Source organism: Phoca vitulina, unplaced genomic scaffold (assembly GCF_004348235.1).
Source record: "Phoca vitulina isolate PV1807 unplaced genomic scaffold, GSC_HSeal_1.0 scaffold3, whole genome shotgun sequence".
NCBI lineage: Eukaryota > Metazoa > Chordata > Mammalia > Carnivora > Phocidae > Phoca > Phoca vitulina.
The window spans coordinates 56,291,504-56,311,340 of NW_022589706.1; the positions used below are offsets into that span (position 1 = coordinate 56,291,504).

Genomic DNA, 19,837 nt, shown 5'->3' on the forward strand with positions numbered 1-19,837 from the left:
TGCGAGTAAGAGCCCCTATGATGTTTGAGCTCAAACTGGGCACAATTGCCTGCCTCTAAGTATTGGGAAGAGACCACATTGAAGCATGCAACTGAAGCATTAATTTCTCTTCTCCGTTTTCCAATGACCCTCTTAAATCTCCCCCATCAAACACACCTTGGGCATTTTAGCCCATAACGAATGCCACTCCTGTATGGCAGTTATTTTTTGTTGGAGGAGGCAGAGGAAGACTCTGTGAGAACTGAGTCTCTGGGTCTCTAAGTCATTCACCTTAAATATACAGTACAGCACTGGTACATGTGACTTTGTAGTAAGGTTCAAAGTAAGATGAGTACGACAGCTTTCCTGTCCTTAAGAAATCCACATTCTTCTGGCGGCTGGACCAGTGGAAAGCTAAGTGTAGTGCTAGATGCTGGATGTGATGAGTGGCCCAAATACAGTGAATGTTGATACGATAGAGAGCAAAGGTGTGCAATTCAAGGAACCAGGGAAGGCTAAATGAGGAAGATGGGATTTTGCCTAGAATTTTAAGGATGAGTAGGATTTGACAGGTAGAGTTGAGGATGGAGGCTTTCTCTGTGCAGAGGTGGGTGTGCTTTGAAAAGAGTCAATTGTCCAGCTTAAGGTAGTGGTGGTGATGGACTTGGAATCTGGCATAACTGGCTTAAATACTGGTTCTGCCATTTTATAGAGCTTTGATTTATTTTCTCATCCATAAAATGGAGCCAATAATATCTATTTCACAGTGTTATAAGGATTAAGTGGAAAGATTTTTTTTTAAGATTTATTTATTTGAGAGAGAGAGTGAGTGTGCATGCGAAGGCGGGAGAGGGGCAGGAGGAGAGGAAGAGAGAGAATCCTCAAGCAGACTCCCTGCTAAGTGCGGAGCCAGCTGTGGGCTGGATCCCATGACCCTGAGATCATGACCTGAGCTGAAATCAATACTTGGCCACTTAACTGACTGAGCCACCCGGGCACCCCAATAGGAAGATTTTTTTTTTTTAAGATTTTATTTATTTATTTATTTGACAGAGAGAGACACAGCAAGAGAGGGAACACAAGCAGGGGGAGTGGGAGAGCGAGAAGCAGGCTTCTTGCGGAGCAGGGAGCCCAATAAGGGGCTCGATCCCAGGACCCCGGGATCATGACCTGAGCCAAAGGCAGACCCTTAACGACTGAGCCACCCAGGCGCCCCTGGGAAGATTTTTTATAAAGGTCCAGGTATGGTATGTGGCACAAAAGTATCCAGTGAACCATTATTTATGTGGATGGTTGTGGGAAATGCTCAAAGAATAGACCACACATGGTGGTCTCCGAGTATCTTGTTTGTTTCTGCTAGACCACACTTAGCATTGCAGTCTTTACATAAATCTTTAGTTATTGCTTCTTGGTTGATCAATCAAAGGCAATATTACCCTCTCCCCCCCCCCCCCTTTTTTAGTTCTCTGGCTAAAAAAGTGGTAGAGCCTATTCCCTCTTTTTGCTACTCTGAATATTTTAACTTTAATTATTTAGGTAGTCCAGGCAACTTTGAATTGATCCTTTCAAAAGATATCTGTCTACTTTTCTACCTTGATCCAAGAATATGAAGTACATTTATTAGGGCTTTACTCTCCATGAGGACTGCAGCTTCACTAATAATTAGTGATTATTCCCTGATGTTTTGTGCATGTGAGTAGCCAGATGACTTGTGCTGTCACACTGTCTTCCGAATTATTAATATCTGGGCTAAAGAGTGTGTAGGAAGTTGGCTTGAGCAGGAATCCTGGGGGCTAGATGCCAAGCCTTAGTTCCCTACATTGGTGGTTGCAGCTACCACAATGCACAAAACCCACTCCTGGTAATAACCAACCTCAGTATGCACAGTTGGTGCAATTGTGGCAAAAGGGGTTTAACTCTGTGTAGCCATGATTATAGTAAGATATATGGTCTGACCCTCGTTATGTGGGAGGGATTTGAGGCTTGGATTTTTCTCAAATCCAAATGGCCAAAGTTGCTTTTCTTGTTTTTGCCAATGTAATTATCACTTTTTTTCCTCCTGCCTGCCTTTCATTTTCACTATGTGAATAATAATTATTCTAATCAACCATTAGGCTTTGGAAGAGTTTAAAGGCAGCTAGCAACTTGGATCAGTGCCTAAGACTTTCTTTCATACTGGGTCCCATTTAACTTTCTCAGTTTCTCCTTCGTACAGAATATATGAATTACAGCAAGGATCTCTTGCCAAGCTATAATTTTTCAAGTTTCAATTTCAGCGTAATGCCTCCCTGTAATCATGCTATCAAAGACCGTCAGAAACGTATTCCCATTCACATACCCCCCAATTCTTAATCTGTTAATCTAGGAGCTTTGAGATGGAACCGGACCCCATCTAGTGAGAAGTCTGGGCTGCTGACCCAATCCCTTTGTGCTTTGTGGGAACAACGTGCATGAAATTGTAACCTGCTATTTGCTGCACATATTTATCATCTGTTTTTGAGAGCTAATGGGATTTTATAACAGATTGTTGTCTGTAGTATCCTCCTTGGGTCCTACTGATTATTCAGAAATACCATGATAATAATGATAATGAAAATCCCTCTCTAAGAGACAATGGAGGGGGTGGAGGGGACTGTGGGAACATTCTTTCTGTGGCAGCATGTGAAAAGAAGGTTTGTTTTGCATTAGCTGATCAGGACCAGAGAGCCAGCATCCCAAACCATCTAGCAATAGTAAACCTTTGAGTGTAGAGGAAAATTATAATATAGTCCCGTGGGTCTACTTTTCTAAGCACACCAAGATGTGTGAGAAAACCCCTAAACCAACTTTTTTTTTTTTTTTAACAGCTGAATGGATGCTTCTGTAATATGCAGTTAACCTCTTTAAGGCAGAGAGTTGTCTGTTCTGCTGGTGGGAGTATTTTTTTTTTTAGAGGTTAATTGGTTCTATTTTTTGAGAAGGAGAATAGAGTAAGAAAGAAGAAAGCTTTCGCTTGATTAGAATGGCAGAAATTATAGTCCTAACTAATGGAGTCTGTTAGGGTCTCTGCAAGATATGCTTTTTTTTTTTTTAATGCTCTAAAGGAAGTTTGCATGAAATAGCTTACCATTTGGATGGTTGCCCAGGCTCGTAATCTGGGTTAAAACCTTGGCTGGAAGGCAGTTTTATACTCCAGATCCCTTGGTCTTCTGCTCTGGTGAGAAGATATGTTCATAAGTGCATTGGTTGGTAGGAAACGAAAAATCTTTCATGATGCAATTGTTCAGTGATTGCTCCTAGCTCCCATCTCTCACTCAACCCTGGAACACTCAGTGACAGAGCCTGGGCATGTATTTAGTTATGTATTGCTTATATTTATCTTCATAATACTTTAAGGAATATTTCCAGTAAACTGAAATGTGAACCAATTTTAAAGTCTTATATCCTCTACTCTTAATTATTCTTCAGTTTTTTCCAGTTCATTGATTTCCATGCCCTTTAGATCTCTTTGTTTTCCTGCTGTTTCTCTTGACTACTTCTTTCTCTCCTCCCGTCTCATTCCTTCCCCGCAGCAGTCTGAATCTAATTTTTATCTTATCATGACCTAGGTCGTGTTAAGATCTCATGCGAAATCTGTCCTCCTCTAAGAAAGCCTTACTTTTTTGCCATGGCCCCTGTCAATCTCCATTGTCCAACCTTGGTAACCTTTGTGTGTATTTCATCACCCAACATTTTGCGCTTGTCTTCTGTTTTATCTCAATGACTTTTCCCCCTAATAAGGGTTAAGTTCCTTAAAAGCTTTTGCATTTCCTAGAATTCTTATTATGTAGAAGCACCTAAATATTTGCAAAGTTTACTTTTGTTAGTGGTAACTTCCCTTGGTAACTTGAGAGAGATCTAGTTTCCTATGCTTTTACTAATTTGTCTTTTTTTTCCTGGAGACTTAGTTGTGTTTTGTTTTGAGTTAGACAAGTGCTAATATTATCATATCCTAAAGTTAAACAGAAGAATATAGGAATATAATAACACAGAACCCTAAAATGGCCCCCAATCCCTGATTTCTGGTGAACACACCCCGTTTAACACCCAGAGCTTGGGAATATGATGGGATAGTCACTCCTATGATTAAGTTATGTATGGCACAGCTGACTTTAAAATATGAAGATTATCGTGGGTGGACCTGACCTAATGAGTCCCTTGAAAGGAACTGGATTCTTCTTGAAGAAGATTTGAAATGTGAAGAGGGACATGAGGGGTTCCCTGTTGGCTATGAAGACGAGATGGCCACATGGCTAGTCACTATGGGTGTCCTTTTGTGTCAGTCCCTGGCTGGTAGTGGGCATGGAGAGGAGAACTTCAGTCCTATAGTTGCAAGGAATTGAATTCTGACAACAACCCACATGAGCTTCCAGATCAGAACTCACCTTGGCCACCACCTTGATTTCAGGTGATATCCTGAGCAGAGAACCCAGCCATGCCCCATCCAGACTTCTGACCTTCACAACCAAGAGCTAATAAATAGGCGTTGTTTCAAGCCCCAAGTTTGTGATAATTTGTTACATAGCAATAGGAAATTAATACATGCCCCCAAATGTATGTAAACAACCTCTATTCCACCCTGATAGTGTTTCATCCAGGGCTGAGAGTAAGATGCAGTAGAACTTTTAGGAAGGTTTGAGAATTTTGGCCAGAATTGTTTAATACTTGCAGAGTGGTATCAAATGTTAATTTGTATGCTTATTTCCTGAGAATATATTTACCATGGCTTTGGGCATTTTTGGTATAGCCCCTCAATTTTCAGGGGCTGGAAATCTATCACTGCACTCAGAGATGTTTTAGACCAGCCTGGGTTAGGAACTGAATATGGCCTGAATATGGCTACTTTTAGTAGCCAGGTTGGGACTGAAATATCCCTGGTACTTTTGTTTATGACTGCCTTAGAGCTGGTTTGGATTTTTCCTCTTCTTTTTCAGGGACCACTATTACATGGTCATTACCATAACTGAAATCCCCTTCCATTATCAGAAAGGGACAGAAATAAATGATATCTTTCAAAAAGGAAGTGGCTAATTTATATCCGGTGATAGAAATGGTGGCATAGGGAAGGAAGTGTCCCATCCATATTTCATTATTTGCTGATTAATGCATTCAGCAAATAGAAATACACAAACTGAGCTGTGATATTTCTCAGATAGGAAGCACTAAGGAATTGATGTGTGAATATGAGGAGTAGAACCATACATAAGAAGTTGAGGGGGGAAACTTCCAACTGATAAGCACCCTTAATAATCTTTGACCTCCTATTCATCACTGTTCTGAAAAAGTTTGTGTGGAAGCTATCCCACACCGTGGGCAGGGCAAATGAGCCACTGTGAGACATTTGGGTGGTTTTCTCCTCTGCAAGATAGGTGATATGTTTGAAACGGAATCCAGTTATTTGGGAATCCCACTGCAGAGCCAGAGGATTTTAAGATGATTATGACCCTCCTCCCTGGTTTTCTCATTAACTTTCCGAGGTGGCTAGCCATGGGGAAGGGCTTCTCATCATCTCTGTGATGTGCAGCGGTGCGAGAGAACAGCTGTAGCATCTGTTTCTAATTGGATCGTGCCTTTATAAATGCTTCTTGACTGTTTGTCACATTGCTTCCCTCCCACCTCCTCTTCCTCTGAGCGCTGCAGCATTTGTAAGGGTGTCTGGAATGCACATGTGGGCCTCGTCATTCCCAAACATGAGACTTTCTGCTGATCAGCACTTTGTAACGTTAGGCTGTTACAGGCATTAGTCACTTTGACTCAAAAAGAAGGAATCGTCTTTGGAAACTTAAGAAAATGTCTTTTTTTGTTGTTGTTGTTGTTGTTAATTTTTGGCATGCAGTTAGATTGAAGCTCTCATAGTTCACACGGACTTTTAGAAAGACATTCTGTCTGTAAGAAGAAAGTGCTTCCACTTTGTACAATTTCTGGATTGCTGAAAGTCTGATTTACTAATAATTCAGCACTACCTCTCCCGTCCCCCTCCCCACCCCCTTGGGATCCAGGGTTGTAAGCAGCAGCTGGGGCTCTGTTCACTTCCGATACCCACTTCTAGGGACTGCTTTTAAACAGTATTTTTCCTAATTATGTGAGGAATTCATTTCTGTTGGGTCAGAGGTGGGACTTTCATCACAGACAAGCCAGGCAGATCTTGGAGGTGGTGTGGGCTGTTGCTGTGATGGGAGGTGGGATGTAGAGAAGACATAAGGGAGCTGGGGGCCCCTGTGGAGAACTAGAACCCAGGCAGTGCTGTTTCCCGGCTTGGGTGTCAGGCTTCCCTCAGCAACCACTATGAATTCTTACCTTCAGAGCCAGCCCAAGTGTAAGGGAGAGAAGGATGGACCAGGCACCAGGGTGCTGGGTGTCCCTGTGGCCCTGTCTTGCCACCTGGCCCGGTTTATAGGGAAAACCCATCAGTCACTGTACCTGCCTCCTTATCTGAGAATGAGGAGGTTGGAGAATATGACTGTGGTAAAATGTCACACACATACAAATTTTGGTGAAGCCTAATGGGTGTAGTGTTAGGAGAAGGGGAATATTCAAGTCATGAATCAGCTGATAGACGGGATTCAGTCCGTTAAAGGGTTGGGTGGGAAAGATTTGGCTAAAAAAGGGTGGTGGGTGGTTATTTCATCTGGGCGCAGAGGAGAAAAGCCAGCTTGGTACGGATGTCCTCAAGAAGTCTTCACTGTTGAATTCAGAGGCCAGCAGGGGGTTTAATGATTATACAGTGGACCTTTTTTTTTTTTCCTGCAGGAGGTTGGAAGCCTACAAATTTATGTACATTTTTAATCAGGGTTAACAATATGCACGTTGATCAATGTTATTCTAGGGGACTCTCTGATACCTTGAAGTAGATGTTGCCATTTGACATAAGAAACAGTGAGGAAGGACAGATTTAAGTTAAATGAGGGATAGCATGAGTTCCACTTAGGAGATGTTGGCTTAGCAATGCCTGGGCTATGGATGCTCGGGAGAGAGGAGGAGCTGTGGGTTATGACAGGCAGTAATTAGCCTATGGAAGGTTCACCAACGTGGTGGGCAAGGAAGAGGCCATCTGAGAAAAGTGTGTAAACTGAGCTGAAGATAGAGAATTATGTTAATTCTTGCAATACCCCTGTGAAGTACTTTATCTTAAAGTTGGCAGAACTGAGGCTGAGAAGTTAAATGACTTACCCTATCTAGGTCACACTGCTAAATAATGGCAAAGTTGCCCTGAGTCCTCTGACTTCCCCCACCAAGCAATTTCCACTGTACTGTTCTGCTTTTGTGCTCACTTTTATCACTTTCAATGTGATTGGGTTCTGTTATTAGAAAAAATAAATACTGGGTGGCTCAGTTGGTTGAGCGACTGCCTTCGGCTCAGGTCATGATCCTGGAGTCCTGGGATCGAGTCCCGCATTGGGCTCCCTGCTCAGCAGGGAGCGTGCTTCTCCCTCTGACCCTCCTCCCTCTCATGCTCTCTCTCTATCATTCTCTCTCCCAATAAATAAATAAAAATCCTTAAAAAATTTTTTTAAAAATGAGAAAAAATAAATACTTGTGTATTTTATCCTATCACCCATCTATTAGCCGCAATAAAAATTACAGGATTACCTCCTTTGAAAGGATTTTTATTATTTATTTGTTATTTATTATTATCCTTTTTAGCATTTCCCAATGTTTAAAATCTTTTATTTTCTGTTTAAAAGGTGTGAGGTGTTTGTTTTGCAATAATTCAAGTATTACAGAAATATAACACTTAGAAAGTAAAATTTCCCTATAGTCATACGACTCCCAAAGAAAACCCCCACACATTATTTTTGCAAGGATCTGGAAAAGCAAAATTTGTTCCTTCTCTGGCAGTCTTTTGGAGAGACTTACTTTAAATGACACTTGAAATTGGGGCAGTTACTCAATATGAATCAAGATCTTTTCTGGTTCTTTGGTGGTGTTTTTGAGGCTGGCTCCCTAGGTTTGTCAGTCAGAGCTGATCTACCTGGCTTTCTGACTTGGGGGCTGGCGCTTGGATGCTCCTTCTCAGTCCCCGCTTCCAGCTGGGCTACACTCAAGTTCTTTCCTCTTACGGTTTTCCTCCTAACTGTTCTCTCTTCTTCCTGGCTCTCTATTCTGCTGCTTGTGTGAGACAGTTTCCGTGGGGTTTTCTTGGCTCTGACTTTGGGGTTTCATGGTATAGATGACAAGCAGAATCACAAATGTTCTCCAAGTCATCCTTAAAGAACGCGATCCTCATTGGTAATGAGATGCTTCAGACATTTTATATTATGGAAATTACCCCAGCATTGCCTAGCCTTGAAAACATCCCCATGCGGACTTCATAGTTGTGGCTTGAGATATTTAGCATTCCAGTGTTTTCCCTTTTGCATGGGAACTAAGGGCGTTTCCCATCTTCCCACCAACTTTTCTTTCTTCAAAAGAGAATATGAAACCAGTTCAATACTTTCTAAAATGTAGTTAGATAAGAGTGTGTATTTATGAAAATGATCAATCAGGCAGTTGGGTAAAACTTCTTGGGCAGTTTGTGAGGCCAGGATTTCTCCAATATTGGCTGGTGTTCAGTCAAGGATTTCATGTAAGGAATAGCATGTTCTTCTCTGCCTATCTTCAACTAGGTGGCATCTGTACACTGAAACAGGACCTCAAAACAAGACACTACCTGAGGTGAGGAAGGGACATGTACCTCCTCTTTTCTCTGAGTGGGCATCTTCTTTATGGGGGGAAAGACAGAGCAAAGGGAGTATGTCCCACGATTGTATCTCAGCTTCACTTAAAATTGGACATTCGTTTTCTTAAGACTTGAGTCTTAATCATTTCTACTTCCTTCCATCAGGCAATGCTGGTCAGAAATACTCTTTGTTTTCATCTGAATACATGAAACTTGCACATCAACTGTACATAGGGGCTATCTGCTAAATTAATATCCGAAAATGCTGCAGGCTAACGCTGTTTTTACACACTGAAGGCTGGTGCCAGTCACGTGAGGTATAAGGTTGCACTGCATCCTGCACTTTTGCATAGTTGACGATTATATATTTGTGACTATTTGACTAACATCGATGTGCCCCACTAGACTATGGTCCGTGAGTTAGGGATGCTTTGTTTCCTCACCATCACCTCCTTAGCATTTAGCACAGTATCTAGCACACGTTGGTATTCAATAAATATTTGTTGAATGAATGAAAGCATGAATAAAGATTTACTTTTTTTTTTCTTGAACACAGATGATTAACTTACACAGAAGAGTTATTTCCTGTTTTGTTTCGAGGCTGTAAATCCACTTTTCAAAAATCTCGTGGAAGACAGCAGATACAGCTGAAGGAAAAAATGTTTTTAAGCAGGGCAGTTGTAAAGGGTGAACTTTTTATAACTTTTTTAAAAACTAAGTCATAATTATTATAGTTAAGCAAAAATGAAAAATTAAGCTGGAAAACAGAGGCAAACACACAGATTTCTATTAGGTTTGGAGTTTCCTAGGATAACTGATAGAAACTCACTTTGAAGGGTCATTTAAAAATTGAGCTGTTTTGTTTTGGCAAGAGAAAATATACTACCAGGAATTTTTTGCCTTGTGTTGGCTGTCTTCAAGCAACATGACAGAATTGGATTTATGCATCTGTGATTTTCAGATTCAAGAAACCTTAGAATTAACATTAGAACCAAAGACTTTGCTTAGAGGCCTTTTGGTGAAATCTCCTCATTTACAGATGAGGCTTTGACTTGGGTCAATATAACTTATCATCTATAATATGAGGCTTTGAGAAGAATGTAATTGCCACTTCTTGTCAACAAAATCTCCAGCTCTCTAAATGAATGCATAAAAGTTATTGCTCAAATTTAAAAAAAAAATATAATTTTAAAGGGGTGAAATCTTTCTAAATTTAAATGGTAGTATCTATTTTTAAAGGTAAAAATTATGTCTAATTGTTTGCAACATACATGAAAACATCTATCACCTTGGTAACGTGCTCCCATGCTTCTGCTGGCTGATAAGGATCAGCAGCCATAGATTACCTAACCACACCAGGGAAGCCTTCAGTTTTAAAAGCAAAGAAAGGGGATATCATTTCACTTTGAATATGGTGAATAGAACCCATCTGTGCACATCCAGTTTCAGGAGGCTCTGAGCTGGATTAAAATAGAGGGGAAAAATGAAGAGGGGAATCCGGAATGGTTTCCAGCTGTGGAGGATGTTGATGCAAATAGGAATGTGATTCTATGGCTTTTCCCCCAGCTTTGTAAATGACTTTCCTATTTAGGGTGAATTTTCTTTCAGCTAGAATCTTCTCTCTCTCCTCTACTTCCTTTTTGTTCATTCTGTTCTTCCCTTTGTGATTTTTCTTTCTTGGTTAGTCTGCGGGTTTTGCTAATCAGCAGCATCTCCTGGCATGCTGAACAGCGCTGGCAGAGCTCATTCATTTCGGATTTTAAAATCAGTCATCTTTTCCTCCCACCTAATTAGAAAAAGGAAACCCAGGTTTCCTGAGGACCTTAAGTGCTAGGCACTCTCATACTTACTGATTCCTTAGCTCCTCCCAACCACCCTGCCAAGTGCTCCATCAGAGACTAAGAAAAGTAGGAAGCAAAGCTGGGATTCAAATCCATGGCTTTCTGACTCCAAACCCCTTGCCGTCCTGCTCCTGGTTAAGCAAGATTTGGAGTTGTGGAACTTATTTTATTTTATTTTATTTAGAGAGAGAGAGAGCGCACGCAAGCACATGGGGAGGGGAGGGGCAGAGGGAGAGAGAGAATCCCAAGCCAGCTCCATGCCCAGCATTGAGCCTGATGTGGGGCTTGATCTCATGACCTCGAGATCACGACTGGAGCTGAAATCAAGAGTCAGATGCCCAACCGATTGAGCCACTCAGGTGCCCCTGTGGAACTTCTTTTAAAGCAGCACTCAGAATGTAGGTGTTGGCACACATTCTTAAATAATTTACTTTATGATTATTTTAGTAATGAAGTCAGCTAGGCATCTTCTGAAAAAATGTGTTGATTATAAACTTCAGAGTATACATTCATAGTAAAGTGACCCTTTGGGCATAGACGGCATTTATCTAGAAGGCTTCTGCAAGCTGGACTTTTGTTCCCCTGGTAGAGTTGGGGAGCTCTGGCCTCCAAAAGGTGTTCTTGAATTTCCCTAGCCAAAAGCTTCTTCTCATATCAACCATAAAGTCATGGTATTTATCACTTTAATCCTTAGTGGTATTACATTAATTGATGTCCTGTCTCTACTGCTAATGGTAAACCTCTCTTTTTTTTTTTTAAGATTTATTTATTTTAGGGGTGCCTGGGTGGTGTCAGTTGAGTGTCTGACTCTTGGTTTCAATTGGGGTTGTGATCTTGGGGTCCTGAGATCAAGCCCTGAGTCGGGCTCCATGCAGAGCATGGCGTCTGCTTGGATTTCTTTATCCTTCTCCCTCTGCTCCTCACCCCACCCCCCACCATGCTCTCTCTCTCTCTCTCTCTCTAAAGGGAGAGAGAGAGAGAGAGCATGTGAGTGCACAAGTGGGGGAGTGGGGGGAGGGGCAAAGGGAGAGGGAGAGAGAATCCTCAAGCAGGCTCCCCACTGAGTGCAGAGCCCAATGTGAGGCTTGATCCTAGGACTCTGAGATCATGACCTGAGCCGAAATCAGGAGTCAACCGCTTAACCAACTGAACCACCTGGGTGCCCCTAAATAGTAAACCTCTTAAGGGCAGGAAGAGTGTTTATCAATGAATAACAAAAATAACATCTGGTCCCTTACTGCTTTGAACAGTGAGTATTTTTGAATGAGCAAATAAATAATTGTGTCCATGAGGAGGTGACCCGAAAAGAGAAAAATGAGGTTGTTAAATTACTTTATACCATAGAATTAGTCATAACCCATTTCAAGATGGAGTAGGCATAGAAATCATGTAAGTACAAATCCTCCATAGATAGATTAGCAAATGGAGGACTAAATCAACTAAGGTCTTATAGTCACTTACGTAGTGGTTCCATGTTGGCACTTTCATTTAAAGAATGGTCAAAACTAAGCCTTATATTACTGGCTTCATGTGCTGTGGCTGCAGAAATCGAGGTCTGGCCTTGGCGTTGCCAGGACCAGTGGAAATATATTTAGAGCTACTTTGCCAGTTCTAATTCTCACCTTCCATCTCTTACGGTTGCCAAAGAATTATGACTTCAGAGAGTTTTTTTTTTTTCTCCCTACTTTAACGTATTGGATTTTGATAACAGCTAAAACCATTGTATTGTCTGGGGCTGTCTGAGAACTTAGTAGATCATCCTGCTGTACCAGTGACTAAGTGCAAGGTCTCTGGATTCTACAGCCTGACTTCTGGGATCAGATTTCAGCTCCTCAGCTTACTAACTGTGTGACGTTGGACAAGTTACTAAACTTAAGTGCCTCTGTTTTCTAATCAAAAATTGAGGTTGGGTCATAATAGTAACTATCTTATAGAATTGTTAAGATAAATTAACAAGTTCATTATTAAGGCTTTCCTGGAACATTGGAAATGGTCAATAAATGTTAGCTGTTATGATGGTCCTCGCATACCAAATGGCTTGACCCATCTTTATCCAATCATCATTTTCCTTTCATTGGTAAGGGGTATGTTTACTGAAATTCTCTCTGAGATTTAATAATAAAGATAATGCTGGAGATCACATTTCAGCAGTATCTGGAAGGTTTGGATATGTAAACATTGACTATAAGGTCTTCCCAGATAGAGGAAATGGTGTGAATAAACTCTGATGGGGAGAAATGTGGGGTTGTCTCAGGAATAGTAAGGAATTCAGGTTAGCTGCAGTGAAAGGTGTCCTATGGGGAGAAGTGGGAGATTAGGTAGGAGATTAGGGATTAGCCCATGGAGGCCCTTGAGATGGCAGTCCAAGGAGTTTGGATGGGGACCTTTAAGTTCAGAGATCCCTTTTGCAGCAAAGTAGAGAGAGGAGGGATTAGAGGGAATGGGGTGGAGGTAAGGGGACCAGATAGAAGGTGGTTGAGTCAGTAGGAATAAAGGGGAGGAGGATATGGTCTTGATAACACTTTGGAATTTATGCAAGGGATGAGAGGGCATAACCTAAGTGCCATTAACAGAAATAGGGTTTGGGATGGAGAAATATGATTTCAGTTTCATGAACATCAGTTTGAGGTACAGGTGGGACAACCCAAGAGAATCATCCCTTTGATAGAGATTCAGAACTGGAACTCAGGCAAAAAATTCAGTATTAGAGATAAAAAGCTGAGAGTCATTTCCAGATGTGTGACAGTGGTTAAGGACATGACAATATATGAAATTCCCTAAGACTGCACCCATAGACTCAAAAGAGATCTTACATTTTTTGGAGGAGAGATAGCTAAGGCAAGAAGCAGTAAACATGGTGACCTAAAATTCTGGGGCGTAGGAATTCAGTTCAGCTGCTGTTGTGTGTGACTTAGAGCCTCTCTTTGCTTTTCCTACAGCGCTTTCCAGTTTTTAAGCCTGCTCGTGAACCACAGGAGGAACTTCCGACTTACCTTTTTCCAATCACATACTGATGGCCAGTGACCCTCCAAGTTCCTTTAATACTAGGCAGAGAATTAGGCTCAAATTATGAAATTCTAAAATGGCAATATAAAATTTACATATTTCATATTACAAAGTTAGAAGACAGACTCTGAAGAAATAAATTTAAATTTAAAAAATTTCAAGACCAAACTGTTTTATAACCCTTCATTTTGTATGTGGTTTTCAGTGGGTATAAAAATACTCAGTGGGTGTGTGGGTGGTTTCTCGTGTTTTGGAAATGGTGAGAATATGAGATGCTGTGCATTGGGTTCTGGGATGAGAGCTATAATTACTAACTCTGATTCTTTCCCAGGATTGGCTCATGGGTGGATATCTATCTGAATCTAAAAACCCAACAATGCAGAAGCCACAGTAATAAACCACTCTCCCCGCCTCCCCCCCCCCCACCAGAAATGAAAAGAATTGTTGTGGTGGGGAAGAGGGGGGGAGTGTAGGATGATGGTTCTTCCCTGCCTTGCCTCCTTTCAGGCCGTTCACTGACTGTTCAGGTCAGAGATGCAGCTCAAATGAAGGCTGGTGTGGTGGCATCTCCCAGCCTGATGCTCAACAGCCACCGCACAGCTGTGGTGGAAAGAGTTCTAAATATAACCCAGACTCATTTCAAATCCTCCTCCCCCAAGTCTTGGAGGATGTGGTAAACACCCTAAAAATACCTGGTGTCTGAACCTTTGAGGTATGGAGGAGGAAGGGGCAGGTGGTAGAATGAGGTCCATGTGGTGGTGTGAGGAGGCCTGGCCAGCTACCAGGCCTGCTGCCCATGGGGGCCTCTGCCCGTGGGGGCCTGCCATCAAAGCTGCTTGGGGAGCTGTCAACCATGCCATCCTGTTCAAGGATAAGTGCCTACTCTTGAGTCTCATATTCATTGTTGGCAGGTTTCAAGGAAACTATTCATAGACTAGGCATCTGCTCTCTGTCCCATTGACCTCAAACCTGCAGCTGCCACCATGGTATTCGGGCAGTGTGCCGGTTTTTAGTTGTATTTCACAGAATTAGAATTCTAGAGCGGCAAGGACCTTAGCCATTATGTTGTTCATAAAACATTCCTTTAAAATCATTGTATTTAGGGAGTCCTATTTCTCTGCCTAGATAGTGACCATAGTAATGTGAAAATGGAGTCTCAGTCCTTGATTATTAAAAGAAATCACTGTCATCATTATGTAACAAATAGAAGAATAATGAAAACCAGTCTTTTAAAAAATATCATTGAAATGATCCTGTGCAAAGCTTTTTCTTTTTTATTAAAAAAATAGGGTTTTGAGACTCATTTTCTCATTCAAACTTCAGTATTTTGAATATTAAAGATCACTGGTAACAGAGCCAGAAAGAACACCAGGAGTCTTGTTTTCAAGGAGGCTTTCAATATCTAGTTTCTGGAATCCCAAACCATAACCATGATGTTGTAATTGAAGGACCATAGCTCACCTCTGTTTTCTTGGGAAAGAAAGTTTTCATAGATTACCTCCAATACATAAGAGATGCATTCAAAGTCATGGAGGCAGTCAGCACCATTATAAAATAGCATGAATCACCCACATTTTTAAGTGTATGATAACTACCTTATCCCAGTCTCCTTCAGTAAACTCTGAGAAGGCCCAGTGAGTGCAGAACCTGTGTTGGGTGCTGCGCAGGGGAAAGCAAAGATGCCCCAAAAAGCCTGTATAGCTGATGGTGGAGACAGGACCAATTCAAGAGCTGAATAGTTTTAAATATGTTGCATTTATGGTGGTTACAGAATTTTTATAATTGTAACAAGTGTGTATCTTCCATTCTGAGGGTCTCAGAGTTCCTTCTGTATCTAAAAGAGTGTTACTTATTTTACACTCTGGATTGAAAGTAAATTGAAAATTTTTCTTGAATTCTTGAAGCCATCAACATGGTTGTTTTTTTTATGTCACTTAATGCATATCTGAAATAGCCACCTCTAGAAGCTCATATTTCCCTGGACCAGGACACTTGTAACCAGAAGTGAGATTCCTTGGGAGAGAGTCTGCTTTGGGAGTCAGTGTGATTTTGTGGAAGAGCAACTGAAGGCAAGGAGGATGTGGGTTTAGAGGGAATCTTCTTTTTCCATGCAGTTAAGAAGAGGGGGAGGGGGAGGGTAATATCCACAATGCTTGGTAACTCAGGTGGCATAGTTCATGAATTCTCAAACCTTTCCCTCTGAAATTCCAGAATGAAGAGCTTCGGAACTTGTCCCTTTCTGGACATGTTGGATTTGACAGTCTCCCGGACCAGCTGGTCAATAAATCTACTTCTCAAGGATTCTGTTTCAACATCCTGTGTGTTGGTAAGTGACTCATCTCTTGCTGCTGAGCAGGGAGTCTGATCCTTAGGTGTTGGCAGGTGACTATCAGAGGGGCACATTTCAGGGAAATAGGGGAATGATATTTTTACTTTTCTTTCTTTCATTAGTAAAGTAGCACAATAATACACACTGTATATATGTCACATAGTTACACAGATTGAGACTTGTATTTGGTAAATGTTTCATAAGCTTTGCGATGTTACTCAAATTGTTATTTTTATTTGTGTCACACATTCAAATGGTCAGTTCAGTATTGTTATTAAAACACTTATTTTAATTTTTGGTGGGGGGAGGGACTTAGATCCTAACTAGACTATAGGAAGTAGAAAGAAGGAAGTGATATGAACACACATAGTAAGATCATTCAAAAGCATTTTTAGAATTTATGACTACAGTGCAATAGTAACCTCCATTGAAATCTTTTCAAAGATATACAACCTAATATAAGTAAAACCTGAAATTACTCTAACTTCCTTAATAAACATAATGTTTACATTTTTGGTTTTTAGAGCAAAAGAATTTAAAATTCTGTTTTATATTTGAAATAAGTTTTCTGCCCGAATTATCAAATTAAACTTTTGTCTTTAAATTGGAATCTAAAACTGACCTTAGTTTATTCCTGGTAGATAAATGGAAAAAACCCCAAGAGAATTGCTTTATCTGTTTCCTCAGTATGTTTTATTCATATCTTAGTCTAGGCCTCTGGCCTTAGTATTTTTCTTCTTTCTAGCCATATCCTTTTTAAAGGAAAGGCAGAAAAGAAGGTGGGGGGCGGGGGGAGGAAAATAGAAGTGTAAATCTGTTGGGTTGAAACAGAGATGCCCCTGGCACAGATAATGGCCTTCCCTTCTTTGTCAGTGCTGATGAATGGCCGGGCTGTACGGCAGTGAAATGGTTTGGGCGGCATTGTTTTGTTGCCACTGTCCTCTTGTCCTCTGGGCGTATGTTTCGGAGACATCACTCTGAGCTAGACCAGAAGAAATTACATATGTAGCCAAGTGGACCATCCTTCCCCCAAGCTTGGCAGAATGTACCAGACTTATTTCTCTTGTCCAAGTAAAATGAAGTGAATTTTAAAAAGGTAGGCATTGAATATAAGAACCACCATTTTAAAAATTTGTTAGTTATTAGGGGAAGGGCCAGATATTTTCTTTTTCAAAAAACCTGAGCATATTCAATGTAGCCCCTGGATTGGGTGTTCATTTGTAGAAAGCCACAACCGACTTGTACACTACAGACCAGCTTGCACTCTGGCGTTACGTCTGAAAGCGCTGGATAAGACAATAACTGGAGAGAAACATGACCAAAGAAGCCAGCTCTCATGCATTCCCCTTTCCCCTACATGAAGCTGTTTAAAATTCAGCAGGGGAGCTCCTGAATGGCAGCTCGTTCTACAGAGTGGCATAAATGAGTTGTCTTTTCTCTTAGGGTAAATGCTCATTGCAGAGCAGGGCAATTCTTCATTAGCGTAGCAATTTGTTGGCAATTTGTTGATTTTCTATTGAAAAGCGTGCTAAATTAGAGGACAGTTACTATTCTGGCTTCTCTTCCCTGCCTCCCTCAGCCCTGTCTCCAAAATCAGCTTCAAGAATACATGTGAGAGTTATATCCCAGCCCCTGCAAGTAAGATAATGCCTTTCAGTGGGATTGGGTTTGCTGGAAGGACCTGGTTTGACCTGGTGTGTGGTGTGCAGTGGGGTGTATTGGCTCATTGGCTGACCCTGTGTGTTCAATAGCACAATTATGATGCCAGTTGGAATTCATCACAAGCCACATCCACGTTGCCCGGATGGATTTGTAAAGCAGCTGCTATTCTGACTGTACTGGGTAGGTGATAATGCCTATGATTTTTAGATTTTTATTCTGGGCTCATTCTTAAACATGTTTAAAATTAGTTTTTTAATTTAAAATAATACATACTTGTTTTTTAAAAAATTATAAGCTCTCCCTGCCCCCTTTCCCCTCCTGCCCTCATTTCCATTCCACAGAGGTAGCACTGTGGAATCCTTCTAGAAATCTTCTACATTTTTCTGTACTTAAAAAATTATTTTTGGTGGCTTAAAACAACACTGGCTTATTATCTTACGGTTCTGTAGAAGTCCCATATGTGTCTTACCAGGCTAAAATTAAGGCATCCACAGGGCTGAGTTTCTTTCCAGAACTTCTGGGGGAACACACATTTCCTTGCTGTTGCCAGCTTCTGGAGGCCGCCTGCATCCTTGGCTTGTGGACCCTTTCCTCCATCTTCAAAGCCAGCAGTGTTGTTTCTCTCTGTTTTTGTATTAGGAAAATTTCCACAGAGAATTCCAGAAGTCCAGTTTAAACTCAGTTAAGAGGCCTCTGCAACTCCAAAGCACGCTAAAAAAGTAATATATTGAATCATGTAATTAAGAACAACTGGCTCTAGGGAATCACAGAGTGTTTTCAAGGCTGGGTCTCTGGTTCTTGATCCTGCTTGCTTCTGCTTGGCTTCATGTTCAGGCTTTTTCTTCATGGGGCTAGTATGGCTTTCAGCAGTTGTTGTTGGCTTAGCAACCCCCGAGGAAAGAACCCGCCGTCCTTGACAAGTCTCGCTGAACAGTCATAGGATGTCTCTGACCAGGCCTGAGTCATATGCTCACTCGGGGTGGGATATGGGGTTAGTTAACTACAAAACACAAATGATGCCCTGTGAGGAAGAAGACATGATCGGAAAGGAGGTTGGGCATGGAAGAGACACACACTGGACAGATATAAACAGCTCTCTCACGATTACGTAAGTACTTTTATGTTTTGGTTTTACACAAATGAGATCATGCTGTTCATATTCTTTTTTTTTTTTTTAAACTCTACAGTAAGTCCTAGCTATTCCTCCATGCCAGTATATCTAGCTGACCAGGTTCTCTTCCATGACTCTGGAGCCCTTTGGTTGCAGCCAGCGTTAGCTCTTTGGGAGACAGGGGTCAGGGATGTCAGCATTAAGTAGTAAGCATACTTGTCCACAGAGGGTAGAACACATCAAATCCCTTTGCCACAAATAATTTACAGCAAAATATCTGTATAAGAAAACAACTCTCACTGCCAATTAATCGTCCATCTATTTTTATTTATTTTTTATTATTTAAATTCAATTAGCCAACATATAGTACATCATTAGTTTCAGATGTAGTGTTCAATGATTCATCAGTTGCATATAACACCCAGTGCTCATCATACCACGTGCCCTCCTTAATGCCCATCACCTAGTTACCTCATCCCCCCACCTCCTCCCCTCCAACAACCCTCAGTTTGTTTTCTAGAGTTAAGAGTCTCTCGTGGTGTTTCTCCCTCTCTGATGACTTCCCATTCAGTTTTCTCTCCCTTCCCCTATGATCCTCTGTGCTGTTTCTTATATTCTACCTATGAGGGAAACCATATGATAATTGTCTTTCTCTCATTGACTTATTTCACTCAGCATAATACCCTCCACTTCCATCCATAATGGTCCATCTATTTTTAAAGTAAGAGTCTATGAAAAAGTATTCTAATTGATCAAAATATTTTGACAGCCACTTAGAGGAGTAGGTGACATTTAATTTAAGCATATCCATGGTACTTTCTTTTCAACTTGTCACCCTACTGTCCATTTGTATTTTTTTTACACAGTATGCACATGTGTGGTATTTATAGCATCATTACTTTATTTTCATGTGATAATTATAGGAGGGAATTGAGAATTAAAAAAAAAAAAGTTACGATCCTAGTAAGGAAACTGATCGTGTTTAACAAAAAAGCCTTGGAATTGTAATTTTATTTTGTGGCAAGAGGTTTTAGGTTGCAAAGAGGGGAAACAAACCAGGGCAGTAACTAATCCTGGCATGAGCTTAGTATAGTTTTAGAGGCCATGAGTTAAATGTCTGGTATTAGAACCCATCTCTGTTGAATCCTGGAAAGAAATGTAATAAAGAGGAGAGTGGTGTTCATTTAACAGGGAAGGAAATTCTTGATGTTAAATTGGATGCCAGAACACCC

The 19,837-nt window shown here is 41.1% G+C and overlaps 1 protein-coding gene across 7 annotated transcripts in view; it reads left to right on the top strand.

Annotated features, from left to right (window-relative positions):
• SEPTIN11 (septin 11) overlaps positions 1 to 19,837 on the top strand; it is an 88,243-nt gene that overhangs the window by 27,738 nt on the left and 40,668 nt on the right. For all 7 annotated transcript variants that reach the window (XM_032400583.1, XM_032400584.1, XM_032400586.1 and 4 more), the window contains exon 2: positions 15,715 to 15,829. In XM_032400583.1, coding sequence (XP_032256474.1) covers positions 15,715 to 15,829 — 115 coding nt within the window. The remainder of the gene's footprint in view (positions 1 to 15,714; positions 15,830 to 19,837) is intronic.